Genomic DNA, 15,516 nt, shown 5'->3' with positions numbered 1-15,516 from the left:
GCCCTTGTTGAACAGAATCCAATTAGTAGTGTTTTCCCTTGATTTTGTGAACTGGCAGACCACAGAGCAGTCTGGTTTTGAGAAACCCTGCGGAGTACATCTCTTTCCTCCTTTTTAGTGGTGTTGCCGCTAGTGATGTGGTAGGTGGGGGGTCTCACGACGCCCCCGAGCTGGAGAACCGCTTCATATTCCTTGTGGGGTGGGGGCTTCACAGCATCCTGCTTTACCCCGCGTCCTCCCCGCCTGCCAGGGGCAACTTTCTGGGCAGCGTCTGCCCGCAGCACCGTGGCTGGGCGGTCAGTCCGTCCAGCTGGAAGACGGTCCAGGTGCAAGAGGCCGGTGAGAAGGAAGCGCTGGAGCCAGACCGTCCCAGGGGTTTTGTCTCCACACCCCTTTTCAGGTCATTCTCTAAGAATGGGGCAGACCTCCAGGAGACCAGCTTGGGGAGGGGGGAGGGGGTCACCCGCAGGGACCAGCTGGCTTGCGAGGGGCATGTGCGGACTGTGATAGCACAGCGGGTAGGGCGTTTGCTTTGCAGCAGCTACGCAGCTGGCCCGGGGGACCCCGGGTTCAATTCCTTCACCCCTCTTGGAGGGCCCGGCAAGCTCAGAGAGTATCTCGCTGGCATGGCAAAACCTGGCAAGCTACCCGTGATTGTATTCAATTGCCAAACACAGTAACATTAACAAATACAGTAACAACAAGTCTCACGATGGAGACGTTACTGGGCCCGCTGGAGCAAATCGATGAACAACGGGAGGGCAGTGCTACGTATATATATATATATATATATATATATATATATATATATATAAATATATACATATATACATATATATGTATATATATAATGTTTCGCTTTGGTTTTTGTCCTCCTGGGACTCGGGGGTGCGGACGGAGGGCTGTCCCTCCTGGTTCTCATCCCCCGCGCATTCGGACCCGATCGCGACTAGCCAGCAGCTCTAGCACCCGGAGGGGAGGAAACGCGCCGCTACCGGGGAAGGACGTTGGGGCGAGTCCCGCGGAGGCGGGGGGTCGCTCGGGGGCAGGGGCTGCGGGTCGGAAAGTGTGTGTGTGTGGGGGGGGGGTTCCAGCCGGGTCCCCGCACCACTCCCGGGAGCGCAGCCTGCAGCTAGCACGGCCAGGCAGGGCGGGGCCTCGGACCCTCGGCTCGTGCCCGCGCCGACCTTGACCCGCGCCCCTGCGCCGACCCTTGGCTCCTGCCGCACCGGCCTGGGCGCGTGGTCCCACCCTGAGCTCGTGCCCGCGCCCCCGCTTGCTCGTGCCCGCCTCGGCTCGCTCCTCGCTTGCTCGTGCCCGCGTCCCCGCTTGCTCGTGCCCGCCTCGGCTCGCTCCTCGCTTGCTCGTGCCCGCGCCTCCCGAGGCGCCTCGGCCGCGCCCGTGCCCGCTCCCGACCCGCCCCTCCGGCGCGCTCGTGCCCGCGCCCGCCCCGCCCGCGCGCCCGCGCGCTCGTGCCCGCGCCGGTCTTTGCTCGGCGCCCGCTGCCGTCCCGGCCCGGCACTGCCGCTCTGCGCGCTCGGCCGCCGCTTCTGCGCGGCCTCCCGGGACCCTCCACCGGCCGCGGCGAGCGCAGGAGCCCCAAGAGGAAGGAAGGAAATTGCCTCCGTCGTTCTCAAAGCTCGGTCCTTCCCCTCTTTACAGAAAAAAAAAATAATAATAATAATTTTTTTTTTTTTTTGGCTTGAAACCGTGTCTTCCTGGGCCCGCGCGGACTCCGCGGGCACGGACGGCGCCGGGCCATGGAGGGCGCCGAGCTGGCCGGCAAGATCCTGTCCACCTGGCTGTCGCTGGTGCTCGGCCTCATCCTGCTGCCGTCCGCCTTCGGGGTGTCGCTGGGCATCTCCGAGATCTACATGAAGATCCTGGTGAAAACTTTGGAGGCGAGTGCGGGGAAGGGAGGGCCCGCGGGCGCGCGCGGGGACCCGTTTCGCTCGCGAGGGATGGGCGTTGCGGTTTGTGGCCGGGCCCGCGCGGGGACCGCAGCTTCCCGCAGCCCGGGGGGCGGGGGTGGGGGGGGGACACGCGCGCTCAGACCCCCGCCAGGGGCCGGAGACGCTGCGGGGCGCTGGGGTTGGCTGGTGACAGTCACCGTGAGTCCGTGTCTGTCCATCAGCTGCGTTCTTTATGTCCCTGGTCGCCCAGGTCTTTGGGTAGAGGTGCCCTGGCAACCTTGGCAACCTGGCATCATCATCATCATATTAATAATAATAATAATAATAATAATAATAATAAATGACTGGCGCGGCTTGGTAGGAAGAAATCTGATCCCGTTTCAAGTGGAAATTAGGTCTAAAACATTAAGTCATAGAAATGATGTCTCAGCGGTGACACTTGACATGACATTAGAGATGTGTGGTTTTGACCAAGGCTCTCCGCATCTGCAGAGTCAGGCGTTAGGTGGAAGTCCTCGGGCACACGACCGACCGGTGCCCTGTTCCCCACGCACGCACGCACGCATGCACGCAGGATTTTCTCGGATTCCCTGCAAAGACCTCCACGCACGCACGCACGCATGCAAGGTTTTCTCGGATTCCCTGCAAAGACCTCGTGGGCTGCTTGCTTTCAGTGTTAGGTCATGTAAAGCGTCGGGGCACTCTGGAGGACAGGGGCGGAGGGGACGCTGAGCCCCGCAGCCCTCGCTGTGGATAGGTTTGGGTGGGTAGGATTCAGACTCCGCCTACGGGACTCCTTAGGTTGCTGCCAGTGTCCCAGCTCTGCGGCTCCACGTGTGATCTTAGGGAAGTTACTTTGTGTTTATGTGTTTGGAGACCACAGCCTGCGGTGCTCAGGGCTTACTCCCAGCTCTTCCTTGAGGGATGATACCTGGTGGGCATGAGGGGGGACCATCTGGCGCACCGGGGAGCAAACCTGGGTCAGCCAAGGCAGGTGACCTACACACTGTACTATCTCTCGGGCATGCAAGTTACTTCTTGTGACTCATTCTCCTCATCTGTCAGTAGGAATACATTTCCATAGGGTTGTGTCAGTGAGTTAAAATGTCAAGCAGCTTAGAAGATTGTCTATTACAACAGTAAGTTTTGGGGGGCTGGAGCGATAGCACAACGGGTAGGGCGTTTGCCTTGCACGCGGCTGACCCGGGTTCGATTCCCAGCATCCCATATGGGCCCCTGAGCACCGCTAGGAGTAACTCCTGAGTGCAGAGCCAGGAGTAACCCCTGTGCATCTCCAGGCGTGACCCAAAAAGCAATAATAAATAAAAATAAATAAAATTAAACAGGAAGTTTGAACATCTCTCCAAATACCTTTCTCTTTTGCTTCTTTTCCAACACCCCCCCCCCCCCGGGGTGGGGCTGGTAGGTCTCTTAAATTTGGTTTTATATCTTTTTTTTTTTAAATTTTGTTGAAAGGTTATGTTTCTTTTAGCTTCTGCAGTATAATGTAGATTCTCATTATTTCTGACCGAGTTTTTGCCTGCCCTGAGGAACTTCCTTTATGTGCTTTTTGTCTCAGTCATAGGGTGGCTATGCATATGTTTATGTGTGTGTATACTGATTACATATATGTGTGTGTGTATATATATATAATCAGTTTCCTAATGTCTTTCCTACCTGCTGATCTGCTAATTCCAGATTTTTGTTGCACTTCCTTTTTGTGGGATTGGTTTTCCTTGGTGTTTGTTATTAGTGTTATTTTTAACTTTTGGGTCACACCCAGCGATACTCGGGTTACTCCTGGCTCACTACTCAGGAATTACTCCTGGCGGTGCCCTGGGGACCATATGGGATGCTGGAGATGGAACCTGGGTCAGCCTTGAGGAAGGCAAACACATACCCTACCTGCTGTATTATTGCTCTGGCCCCAATATTTTCTTTTTCTAATCTCTTATGGGCTTCACATTGTGAATTAGACACACAGAATGCAGTGAGTTTCTTAGAAGCCAGTTGCTTTTTGATCTTATTACTTCAACTGGTTTTCACTCTTTCTCAGAACACGAATGACCTGTTTTGCCATCAGCAGTGTCCATTGGCATCTCTGTCCAGAGTGAGAAAGGAGGGCATTGTGTACACTGGCTCACTTGGTTCCGTTCTTTCTTTGTTAGTGATTCTGGTACAGCTAAAGAGATTAAAGAGAATCTGGTACAGTTACGGGGAGAGACTGGCTAGCTGTGGTAAGTCCGTAGTTAATTCTACTTGACTTGAAAGGGGTTGCCCCTGACCAGGGGCTAGCCTTCAATTTGCTAGGACCTCACTTTTCACTTTTGTCCATTTAGACTTGAGGAAACTTTCAGGGACCTTATTTATCGAATGCATATTATCAAACTCACAGTATCACTGGTATACTGATTATAACAAAGGTTACATCTCTGAGCTTGGGAATCAGGTAGAAGGCCGCATGAGTTACCACCCTCTTTATTAAATGGTTAGGTCAGAAAAGTTCTCGGCCAGGAGTAGCCCCTGAGTACTGTCTGGTGTATTCCCACTGTCAGATTCTCATCGTATATGGAATTAGATTGTGGATTTTTTTTTGTTTTGTTTGTTTTGTTTAGGGTGATACCCTACAGTGCTCAGGGCTTACTCATGGCTCTGTGATCAGGGATTGCTCCTGGTGGCACTCAGAGGACCATGTCGGGTGTCAGGTATTGGAATTGGGTCAGCCACATGCAAGGCGGGCACTCTACGCACTGAACTCTTTCTCTGACTCTGAATATGGCTCATTTTTGAGATCCTACTTTGATATTTTGGTGTAATCTGTCTGGGGGCAGCGGGGCTCCTCAGGAAAGATCTGGAACCCTAGAGTGTGATGTCTGTTTTAGATGCAGGACAGGAAAGTGACAGTTCACGGCTTGCCTTTAAGAAGAACAGTGTCCTGTGCTTCCAAGTCATTTTTTGTAGCCTGGAATTAGAGGATTGCTTTTTCTGACCATGGGCACAAACCCCTGGACACTGGTTCAGCATGAGAACAGCTATAACTTGGGACGGGAGCCTTTCCTTCTGTTTAGACTTCTGTGCCAGGCTTAGCCCTGGTGTTATACCTTCTTCCTTTCTCTCTTCTCAACCAATATGGTGGTTTCTTTTTTTGGCATTCCATTCCCAACAATATTGTTTGGGTCTTTTTGATTAGAAGTGGAGGTTTTCCAATTTTTCTTGGTTACCATTTACATACCGTTTTAGAAAGTCATTTGGTTTTTGTCCATTGCGTGTTTACTTTTGTAAGTGTTATTGACAGTGGATGGCTTTTTCCTGACAATGAACTCAAATAATGGGAGTTCAAACGTGGATGGGGTGGCCTGTGAGCGCGCTAGTTGTTGGACTGTCCCTCAGCACTGTACCCTCCTGAGTCTGTAGAGCCCATAGTCTGGGTGCTGCTCCTGTTCAGAGCACCTCCGGGTGCTGCCAGCTACATAGTTATCTCTAGGTGTGATCCTTAGCCTCTGCAGGACAAGCCCCTGAAGGCGAAGGTGTGAATTTTAAAAGTATGTTTCGTGATTTTCTGTTCTTTTTTTCTGGTGCCAGAGATGGAATATATATATGTATGTATATATATATATATATATATACACACACACACATATATATATGTATATATATATAAAATGCCTTGCCACATATATGCAAGGCAAGGCAATCTCTGTACCACTGAACTGTACTCCCGATGATTTTCAAGGAGTAGATAGTGACTTGGAGGAGTAGAAGTGTTTAGCGTTAGACATTTTTGTTGGGTATCCAGCTGTGAAGAGCAAACTGCCGGGCGAGGAGACCCAGACTGCTGGGTGGTCAGTGGGTACGTGTCCCAGATCCAGCAGGGGCTGTGTGCAGCTTTAAGGTGTATCAAACGGGAGCCTGGGTTAGAGGTTGAAAATGCTCTTCTGAGCCCTTCCTTCCTACCCACTGCCTACCCACTGTACTACCACTCTGGCCCCAGTTTTACAAGCTTTAAACATGAGATTTCACCCTTTCTGTTTTTTTTTGGGGGGGCCATCCCCGCCATGCTCGGGGCTTACTCCCACCTCTGCGCTCAGGGCTCCTTCCTGGCAGGCCTGGGGGGCCATCTGGATGGAACCTGGGTTGACCGAGTGCATGGCAAGCTCTGTATCTGCTGGCTGATGCCCCTGATGTGCCCTGACTGAGAGTGCCTTTCAGCACTTGTTGGAGGGGCGCATGCAATTGGAGGTTTAGTGGGACTTAGTAGAAGGCACCCATAGCGCTTTGGGGTCTCTTCTGGACAGAGTGCAGTGGGGTGGTCCCTAACGCAGATGCCCTGAGATGCCTTGGAACAGGGGGGGCAGTTCGGGCCTCCCGGAGCTGCCTTGGATTTGGGCACTGAGTGGAGGGTCATAGTGACAGAGAAATCACTCTTTACGGGAGAGACATGGCATCGCCATGGCCAAGTGCAGTAGGGGCCCGGGAGGAGGGGGAGGAGGAAGTGGGCATTATTCTACTGTAAGGCTGAAACCGACGCCATGACAGATGGCAGAAATGAGAAAAATCAGGTGGGCCTTAGGTCCAGTTCTTGGAACTGAAAAAGATTTTGTTTCCCGGCAATGAAACAACGTGTCACTAGCCAACCTGAATCCACCTGGGAAGTTCCTGGGCCCAGTAAATGGGCTCAGTCAAATCATTATGCCTCAGTTAAAGTGCCCCAGAAATTATCTTTTGTTAACCTTAAAAGGAATGGGTAGCCGATGTAAGCATAGAACTGGTACTATCACTGGAAACTGTTGTTTAATTGTTGCCTGATCACGGTTACCATGGTGCTTAATTAACTTTGAAACTTTGAAACCCATGTAAACTGCTTGTGACTTGGAGTCGGGGTCCTTGTCAAGTCTCCACTGTGTTGGAGGAGACTTGGACCCTAGCTCGAGCTAGCAATAAAGTTCCTTTGCTTTTGCCTTATCGTGTGTGGATTTGGTCTCTCCGAAAGTGGGGAACTGAAATTCGAACCCAACACTACCTGGTGGCTTTTGGCGTAGTGACTGTGGCTGGATTGTGTCCTTTAATCTTTACTACAACCCTTGATCTGAACCCTGCCTTCAAGATTACGGCACAGATTGGGAAGGTGAGACCATTTGTCCGAGGTAGCTCTGTCCAGGTAGTGAAGGGTTGGGGGGGGGGGGGGTGTGTGAGATGCTGTCTCGGGGGCCTTCGAGCTCTTTGTCCCTTTCACTGTGCAAGCTGCCCAGAGGAGAAACCCATTTTCTTTCACCGTCCCCTCAGCTGCGCTGTTTTGGCCTCCTGCCCCCAGTGTGCTTGCCAGACAGACCTTTGGAGTGGCTGGTTCAGGGCCACGTCAGGGGTCCTGAAACACATCTGGCGATCACACCTGGGACTGTGTGCGGCACATCAGACTGTTCAGTGATCGCCCTGACTCAGTCTCCTAGCAAAGTGTCCCAGACCACACGCTAGTTTACAGCAGAAACTTCTTTCTCTGTAATGGTGGCTACAAGTCCAAGATCCAAGTGTGGGCAGGTTTATTTGTTTTTTCTCTTTTTTTCCTTTTTTTCCTTTTTCAGGTCAGCTCCTGTCAGTGCTCAGGGCATGCTCCTGGAATTGTGCTCAGTGATCACTCCAAGCAGGGACTAGGGAACTGTGTGGGATGCTGGAGATCAAACCCTGGTTGGTCATGTGCAAAGCAAGTGCCTTAAACCTTGTTCTGTCTGGCCTCTGTTTTTGTTTGTTTGTTTATTTGTTTTTGTTTTTGTTTTTCATTTTTCCAACATGGCCTGTCTCCTGGCTTGTTTTATTAGTTTTGAGGTCACACCTGGCAGTGCTTCAGGGATACTCCCAGCTCAGTGCTCAGGATTGCTTCTGCCAGTGCCAGGGGCCGTCTGGTGCTGGGGAGGAACCTGGTGCCCCCTGAACACGAGGCCCCAACTCTAGCCTTCTTGCAAGCTGGCCCCCGGCCCAGACCTCTGTCCCGGGCCTGCCTCCTGCACTTTGCACTGTGACCTCACGACCCCTTCCTGTCTGCACGTCCCAGCTGGGCCTTTGTGCCACATCTTCCCTCTTCCAAGAGCACCAGGAAGGCTGGGCAGGGCCCTCTGCAAACATCTTATTCCACCAGAATCAAGCCCCCTAAAGATCCCGTCTCCCAGTGCCCCCACGCTCCCGGGTTTTGGGAGTCAGAGCGTCCAAGTACACATTGGCTGAGGGACACAGTCCAGATTCCCCCAGACACTCAATAAAAATACCTCCCCTGGGGAGCGCAGGGAACAAGAGTCTTCCTCTCCAGAAGCTGCCTTTTACGTTGGCTGCAAATCAGACGAATCAGACGCTCCCAGTAAAAGAAGCGACAGAGATGGATCACTGGGATCACTGGCAGTGTTTTTAGTTTAGATGTTGTGCCTGATAGTGGGTGATAATGGGTTTCCACACAGTGAGTGAAAAGGGAGGGAGGGAGCCTTTAGGGGAGATGGGTGTGGGTGGCAAGCCTGACGTTCTTGCCTGGAGCTCACCCCTGAGACGATGCAGGGGCTTCTCTAGGGGCAAATGGCGTGTTTCTACTTGCTTCTTGGAATGCCGTGAGGAATTCCCGACATGCCTTACATTTCACCTTCGTGTACGTACCAAAGGGCCAGGTTATGGCTCAGCACTTATTCACCCTGCATGTATGAGTTATATATATATATATGTGTGTGTGTGTGTATATATATGTATTCTTTTTGGTTCACACCTGGCGATGCACAGGGGGTTACCCTTGGCTCTGCACTCAGGAATTACTCCTAGCGGTGCTCGGGGGACCATATGGGATGCTGGGAATCAAACTTGGGTTGGCCTCGTGCAAGGCAAACGCCCCACCCGCTGTGCTATTGCTCCAACCCCTATATATTTTTGAATTTAAGAGATAATATCGATTATTTTTCTTATTTTACTTACTTGATTTGGTTTGGGGCTATATCTAGTCTTGCTAAAGGCCTATTCCCAGCATGATTTAGGGAACCGTGAGGTGCTGGAGGTTGAACCTGGGTCTCCTGCATGTGAAGCTCATGCTCCAGCCTTCTGCATTAGCTTTGGTTTGATATTTGGAGTTTTGAATCATTTTGTCCATTCTGAGCTTAGCAGTTAAGTTTTAGCCCAGTAATGAACAACTTTATTGAATAGTAATAAACCAGCTGTCTTTTTTCTTCCAAGGGTATTAAAGTCCTCATTATAAATTATTATGCCTTTTTGTTTTGTTTTGTTTTGTTTCGGTATCACACCCAGAGATGCTCAGGGGTTACTCCTTGCTCTGCACTCAGAAATTACTCTTAGCGTTGCATGGGGATCCTATGGGATGCCGGGGATCGAACTCAGGTCGACTGCGTGCAAGGCAAACGCCCTACCCATTGTACTATCACTCTGGCCCCTTATTATGCCTTTTATCTCTTATTTTTCACTCTTTCTCACTTTTCCCCAATCTGTCCAATTTGGGGATAGTTTGCTTCTGGAATTGTAATCATTGGGATTCCACATTTTTGTTTGTTTTGTTTTGAGTTACTCCTGGTCTGTGCTCAGGGATCACTTACTACTGGCTTGGTGCTCAGGCAGGACTTGGGGACCATAGGGGGTGCTGGGGATTGAACTCGGATCAACTGTGTGCAAGGCAAGTGCCTGCCCCATTGTGCTGTCTCTGCGGCCCGGAAGCACTCTACTTCTTGAACTAGAATAATAGCAGCTAGATTTCCTGGGGTGCTGAGGGGGGTCCCCTTGCAATTGCTGCCCGCTGATGGTAACGGCAGATCATTTTATAGATACACCTGAAATTTTAAAGAAGAAAATAAATGACCTCAGTATATTTCTTGCACACACACACACACACACACACATTTGAAACAAAATGGGAATTATTTTTTCCTGTCCTACATAGCACAGCGGTAGGGCGTTTGCCTTGCACGCAGCCAACATGGCCGACCCGAGTTCGATTCCTCCGCCCCTCTCGGAGAGCCCGGCAAGCTACCGAGAGTATTCGATATGCCAGACACAGTAACAACAAAGTCTCCAATGGAGACGTTACTGGGCCCGCTCGAGCAAATCGATGAACAACGGGAGGGCCTTTACTTTACTTTACTTTTTTCCTGTCCTACATGCTCTGAAACCTGATGTTTTAATAAAGTTATTGTAACATTTTCCCTAAGTTTATCTTACTAAGTGATTGGCCACATGGACAGATGTTTTTACTTATGATTTTTTTTTTTGGTCGTACCAGGGATAGAAGCCAGGGTCTCATACATGTAAGATGTGTGCTCTGCCATTGGGCTCCATCCCTAAGCTGAACCTCTTTTTCCCCTTTTTGGTTTTTGGACTATACCTGCAATGCTCAGGGATTATTCCTGGCAGGGCTTGAGGGACCACATGGGATGCTTCGGATGGAACTTTGGCCACGTGGAAGATACATGTCCTCCCCTCTGCACTATCACTCCTACCCCCAAGATAATCTTAGTTCCTGTTTCCCCAGCTCCTTTTCATTTTCCAGCCCTCACAGGGTCACTTTCTGCAGCTTCTACTTCTGATCCGGGCAGTTAGGTCCTGACTGCTTGTCTTACTCTAGAATTCCTTGTTTGCTGTGAAGCTTGTTGTCACTGCCATCTTTACCCTCATTTCACAGATGAGGGAACAGAGGATCTGAGGGATTAAATTGCACAAAGCCCAGACTGTCTCTATGACCCGATTGGAACTCCGGTAAAACATGCCTTCAAACCTTCTTCCCGTTGAACGGGTCAACACCTGTCCCTTATTTCATTAGGGTACCATCAGTATGTCAGAGGAGAGCACGCCTGGGTCTCATTGCAGATTCCCTGGGCATCTCTGGTGTTCAAGTAGGGTCAGGAAGAATGTTGAATTTCATTTCTGTAGAAACATCCTTATTTATTTATTTATTTATTTATTTGCTTTTTGGGTCATACCCAGAGGCGGTGCACAGTGGTTACTCCTGGCTCTGCACTCAGAAATTACCTCTGGCAGTACTCAGGGGACCATATGGGATGCTGGGAATCGAACCAAGGTCAGCCACGTGCAAGGCAAACGCCCTACCCTCTGTGCTATTGCTCCAGCCCCAGAAGCATGCTTTAAGGATTCAATGTTGTGTTATGGAACTGTTTAAATGAACAATTCTTTTTTTTTTTTTTTTGAACAGTGGGCCACGATACGAATTGAAAAAGGAACTGCAAAGAAGTTGGTTCTCAAAAGTTCAGCTTCTGGTGGTAAGTCTTTTTCATTGTGATTGTGAAGATACTGGGCTTGGGTAGGTGGACGGTTACCCAGTTAGAACTTGAAATATATGGAGACGTGTATTCTGGCCGTCTGGTGGTTTGTCTTTCTACCTTTTATGCAAAATAGCATCTACCTGGGTTTTGAATAGTTGTTGTTCCTTTTCTTTAATTTATTATTATTTTTTTTTGTGAAGCAACATAGTTTTTATGCATAAAACTTGCTTAGAGTGATATGAGGGGAAAGAGAGAGAGTACGTGTTCAAGAGAGAACATGGCTTTCTCCAGACTGGAAGAGGCAAATCATGGTTGTAAGCAAGCAAGAAGTGTGTTCAAGGGGCTGGAGCAATAGCACAGCGGGTAGGGCGTTTGCCTTCCACGCGGCCAACCTGAGTTCAATTCCCAGCATCCCATATGGTCACCTGAGCGCCGCCAGGAGTGATTCTTGAGTGCAGAGCCAGGAATAACCCCTGTGCATTGCTGGGTGTGACCCAAAAAGAAAAAAAAAAAAAAAAGAAGTGTGTTCAAGGGAGAACATGGCCTTGGAGAGCAGGCTTGATTGAGTTTTCGTTTGTGTTGGGGTCACACCCAGCTCGGTGCTGGTGCTGGGCTGTGACTCCTGGTGGTGCCTTCCCAGGGGAGCTTAGGGGATCATGTGATACCCGGGCTCCAACTTGAGACTCACACATGCAAAGCATGTGCTCCAGCCTGCTGAACCATCCACCTGAGCGAGTTTTCACCGTAAAGGAGATAAGATATGGTGGTTTTTCTTTGTGTTCTTTTTTTTTTTTTTTTTTTATTTATTGAATCACTGTGGGAAAGGTTACAAAGCTTTCAGGTTTATGTCTCAGTCATGCAAATATCAAACACATTTCCCTTTACCAATACTTATTTTTTACCATGAAGAACCCCAATAAAACCCCACCCCCCACCCCTCCCCGTCCCTGTGAAGCAGATGAATTCTAGTTAACACTCTATCTGCTTTGATTAGATTCATTGTTTCAATAAAAGATTCACCACTATTATTTAGAGTTTACCCCCCCCCCCCCCAAATCAGACATGCTGAAAAAGCATTGTGAAGTGATTTGCTTTCTACGGCTGGGTTCAAGAATTAAATGTTGGTTTTGGATTTCTGCTCTTTTACCTATTGACCCTGGAAGTATTTCTACTGAAAGTCAAATAGTTAAGAAATTGGTTTCTGTGTTCTGGAGTCCTGGCCGTGCTGGAGAGCCGCTCGCGGGGGGCAACCGGTGGCCTCGGTAGGGCGTGAAGGGCGGACCGAAACGCCCCCCTTCCCATGAGGTTTTAGTCGCCCCCACACTCCCGGCTCATACCTGCTGTCCACAAGGCTCCCATGTGGCCGCCATCTTTCTTTCCAAAGAGGAGAGGGCGAATGGGGCAACACCCTTTCCCCTCCGGCAGACTTGATGGCCTGGATCAATGCAGAGTCCGTTCACTTTTCTGCTCCAAGCTGCTGGGTTCTGCATTAAGTCCTTGTGCTTCTGGGGCCGTGGCCGTGCTGGAGAGCCGCTCGCGGGGGGCAAATGGTGACCTCGGTAGGGCGTGAAGGACGGACCAGAACGCCCCCCTTCCCATGAGGTTTTAGTCGCTCCCACACCCCCGGCTCATACCTGCTGTCCACAAGGCTCCCATGTGGCCGCCATCTTTCTTTCCAGAGGGAGGAGGGCGGAAGGGAGCAACACCCTTTCCCCTCTGGGCAGAAATGATTGCCTGGATCAACGCATAGTCCTTTCACTTTTCTGCTCCAAGCTGCTGGGTTCTGCATTAGGTCATTGTGCTTCTGGGGCTGTGGCCGTGCTGGAGAGCCGCTCGTGGGGGCAACTGGTGGCCTCGGTAGGGCGTGAAGGGCGGACCGAAACGCCCCCCTTCCCATGAGGTTTTAGTCGCCCCCACACTCCCGGCTCATACCTGCTGTCCACAAGGCTCCCATGTGGCCGCCATCTTTCTTTCCAGAGAGGAGAGGGCGAATGGGGCAACACCCTTTCCCCTCCGGCAGACTTGATGGGCTGGATCAACGCATAGTCCGTTCACTTTTCTGCTCCAAGCTGCTGGGTTCTGCATTAAGTCCTTCTGCTTCTGGGGCCGTGGCTGTGCTGGAGAGCCGCTCGTGGGGGGCAACTGGTGACCTCGGTAGGGCGTGAAGGACGGACCAGAACGCCCCCCTTCCCATGAGGTTTTAGTCGCCCCCACACCCCCGGCTCATATCTGCTGTCCACAAGGCCCCCATGTGGCCGCCATCTTTCTTTCCAGAGGGAGGAGGGCGGAAGGGAGCAACACCCTTTCCCCTCTGGGCAGAAATGATTGCCTGGATTAACGCATAGTCCTTTCACTTTTCTGCTCCAAGCTGCTGCGTTCTGCATTAAGCCCTTGTGCTTCTGGGGCTGTGGCCATGCTGGAGAGCCGTTCGTGGGGGGCAACTGGTGACCTCGGTAGGGCGTGAAGGACGGACCGGAACGCCCCCCTTCCCATGAGGTTTTAGTCACCCCCACACTCCCGGCTCATACCTGCTGTCCACAAGGCTCCCATGTGGCCGCCATCTTTCTTTCCAGAGAGGAGAGGGCGAATGGGGCAACACCCTTTCCCCTCCAGCAGACTTGATGGGCTGGATCAACGCATAGTCCGTTCACTTTTCTGCTCCAAGCTGCTGGGTTCTGCATTAAGTCCTTGTGCTTCTGGGGCCGTGGCCGTGCTGGAGAGCCGCTCGTGAGGGGTGACTGGTGACCTCGGTAGGGCGTGAAGGACGGACTGGAACGCCCCCCTTCCCATGAGGTTTTAGTCGCCCCCACACCCCCGGCTCATACCTGCTGTCCACAAGGCTCCCATGCGGCCGCCATCCTTCTTTCCAGAGAAGAGAGGGCGAATGGGGCAACACCCTTTCCCCTCCGGCAGACTTGATGGCCTGGATTAACGCATAGTCCTTTCACTTTTCTGCTCCAAGCTGCTGGGTTCTGCATTAAGTCCTTGTGCTTCTGGGACTGTGGCCGTGCTGGGGAGCCGCTCGTGGGGGGCAACTGGTGACCTCGGTAGGGCGTGAAGGACGGACCAGAACGCCCCTCTTCCCATGAGGTTTTAGTCGCCCCCACACCCCCGGCTCATACCTGCTGTCCACAAGGCTCCCATGTGGCCGCCATCTTTCTTTCCAGAGGGAGGAGGGCGGAAGGGAGCAACACCCTTTCCCCTCTGGGCAGAAATGATTGCCTGGATTAACGCATAGTCCTTTCACTTTTCTGCTCCAAGCTGCTGGGTTCTGCATTAAGCCCTTGTGCTTCTGGGGCTGTGGCCGTGCTGGAGAGCCGCTCGTGGGGGGCAACTGGTGACCTCGGTAGGGCATGAAGGACGGACCAGAACGCCCCCCTTCCCATGAGGTTTTAGTCGCCCCCACACCCCCGGCTCATACCTGCTGTCCACAAGGCTCCCATGCGGCCGCCATCCTTCTTTCCAGAGAAGAGAGGGCGAATGGGGCAACACCCTTTTCTCCTCTGGGCAGAAATGATGGCCTGGGTTAACGCATCGTCCGTTCACTTTTCTGCTCTAAGCTGCTGGTTTCTGCATTAAGTCCTTGTGTTTCTGGGGCTGTGGCCATGCTCCAAACTTAACTCTGATTTTCAGGGAGAAAGATTGGGTGGTTTACTTCTCATTGATCACTTTGTATATAGAGAGATGTCGCGCGGCCGCATAAGCGGCAGTGCGGTTTTGAGAAAAAGTCCTCGTTCCCGCATACTCGAGCTGTGTTTGTAGAGGCTTCTGGTCACCAGGGTTCCATCTGGGGGAGGCGGGATGCGGCGCCTACTCCATCTGGAACTTCCCGGTGCTCTCGGCTCTTTTTGGAACCTGTTTTTTCTTTTTTCTTTTCCTCCGGGATCCCGCACCCTCCATGTGTTCCTTCTCTTATTCTGAACGTTTCAAAGATGGCGCTGGGGGGCGGGCTGTGGGCGTGACTTCCGGGATCAGAGGTTACCTGGGAGGTGTAGTCCGGCAGATTTGAGAAAAAGTCCTCGTTCCCGCATACTCGAGCTGTGTTTGTAGAGGCTTCTGGTCACCAGGGTTCCATCTGGGGGAGGCGGGATGCGGCGCCTACTCCATCTGGAACTTCCCGGTGCTCTCGGCTCTTTTTGGAACCTGTTTTTTCTTTTTTCTTTTCCTCCGGGATCCCGCACCCTCCATGTGTTCCTTCTCTTATCTCTTTGTGTTCTTAAGGGATGCTCTATGTACTTTGTTTTGTTTTGGCGGCCACACCGGTTGGTGTGTTTGGGGCTTACTCCTGGTTCTGTGCTCAGGGAGCACTCCTGGTGGGCTGTGGGGACCGTCTGCAGTTCTGGGGGCTGAACCCA

At 51.7% G+C, this 15,516-nt stretch overlaps 1 protein-coding gene across 1 annotated transcript in view; it reads left to right on the top strand.

Annotated features, from left to right (window-relative positions):
• Window positions 1-1,476: 1,476 nt before the first annotated feature.
• GPAT3 (glycerol-3-phosphate acyltransferase 3) overlaps window positions 1,477-15,516 on the top strand; it is a 68,778-nt gene continuing 54,738 nt past the window's right edge. The window contains exons 1-2 of the mRNA XM_056111282.1: window positions 1,477-1,901; window positions 11,092-11,158. Of these exons, the coding sequence (XP_055967257.1) occupies window positions 1,761-1,901; window positions 11,092-11,158 (208 nt within the window). The 5' untranslated portion in view covers window positions 1,477-1,760. The remainder of the gene's footprint in view (window positions 1,902-11,091; window positions 11,159-15,516) is intronic.

The sequence above is a fragment of the Sorex fumeus genome, unplaced genomic scaffold, assembly GCF_029834395.1.
Source record: "Sorex fumeus unplaced genomic scaffold, SorFum_2.1 ptg000013l, whole genome shotgun sequence".
NCBI lineage: Eukaryota > Metazoa > Chordata > Mammalia > Eulipotyphla > Soricidae > Sorex > Sorex fumeus.
This window is presented reverse-complemented; position numbering and strand designations above follow the sequence as displayed.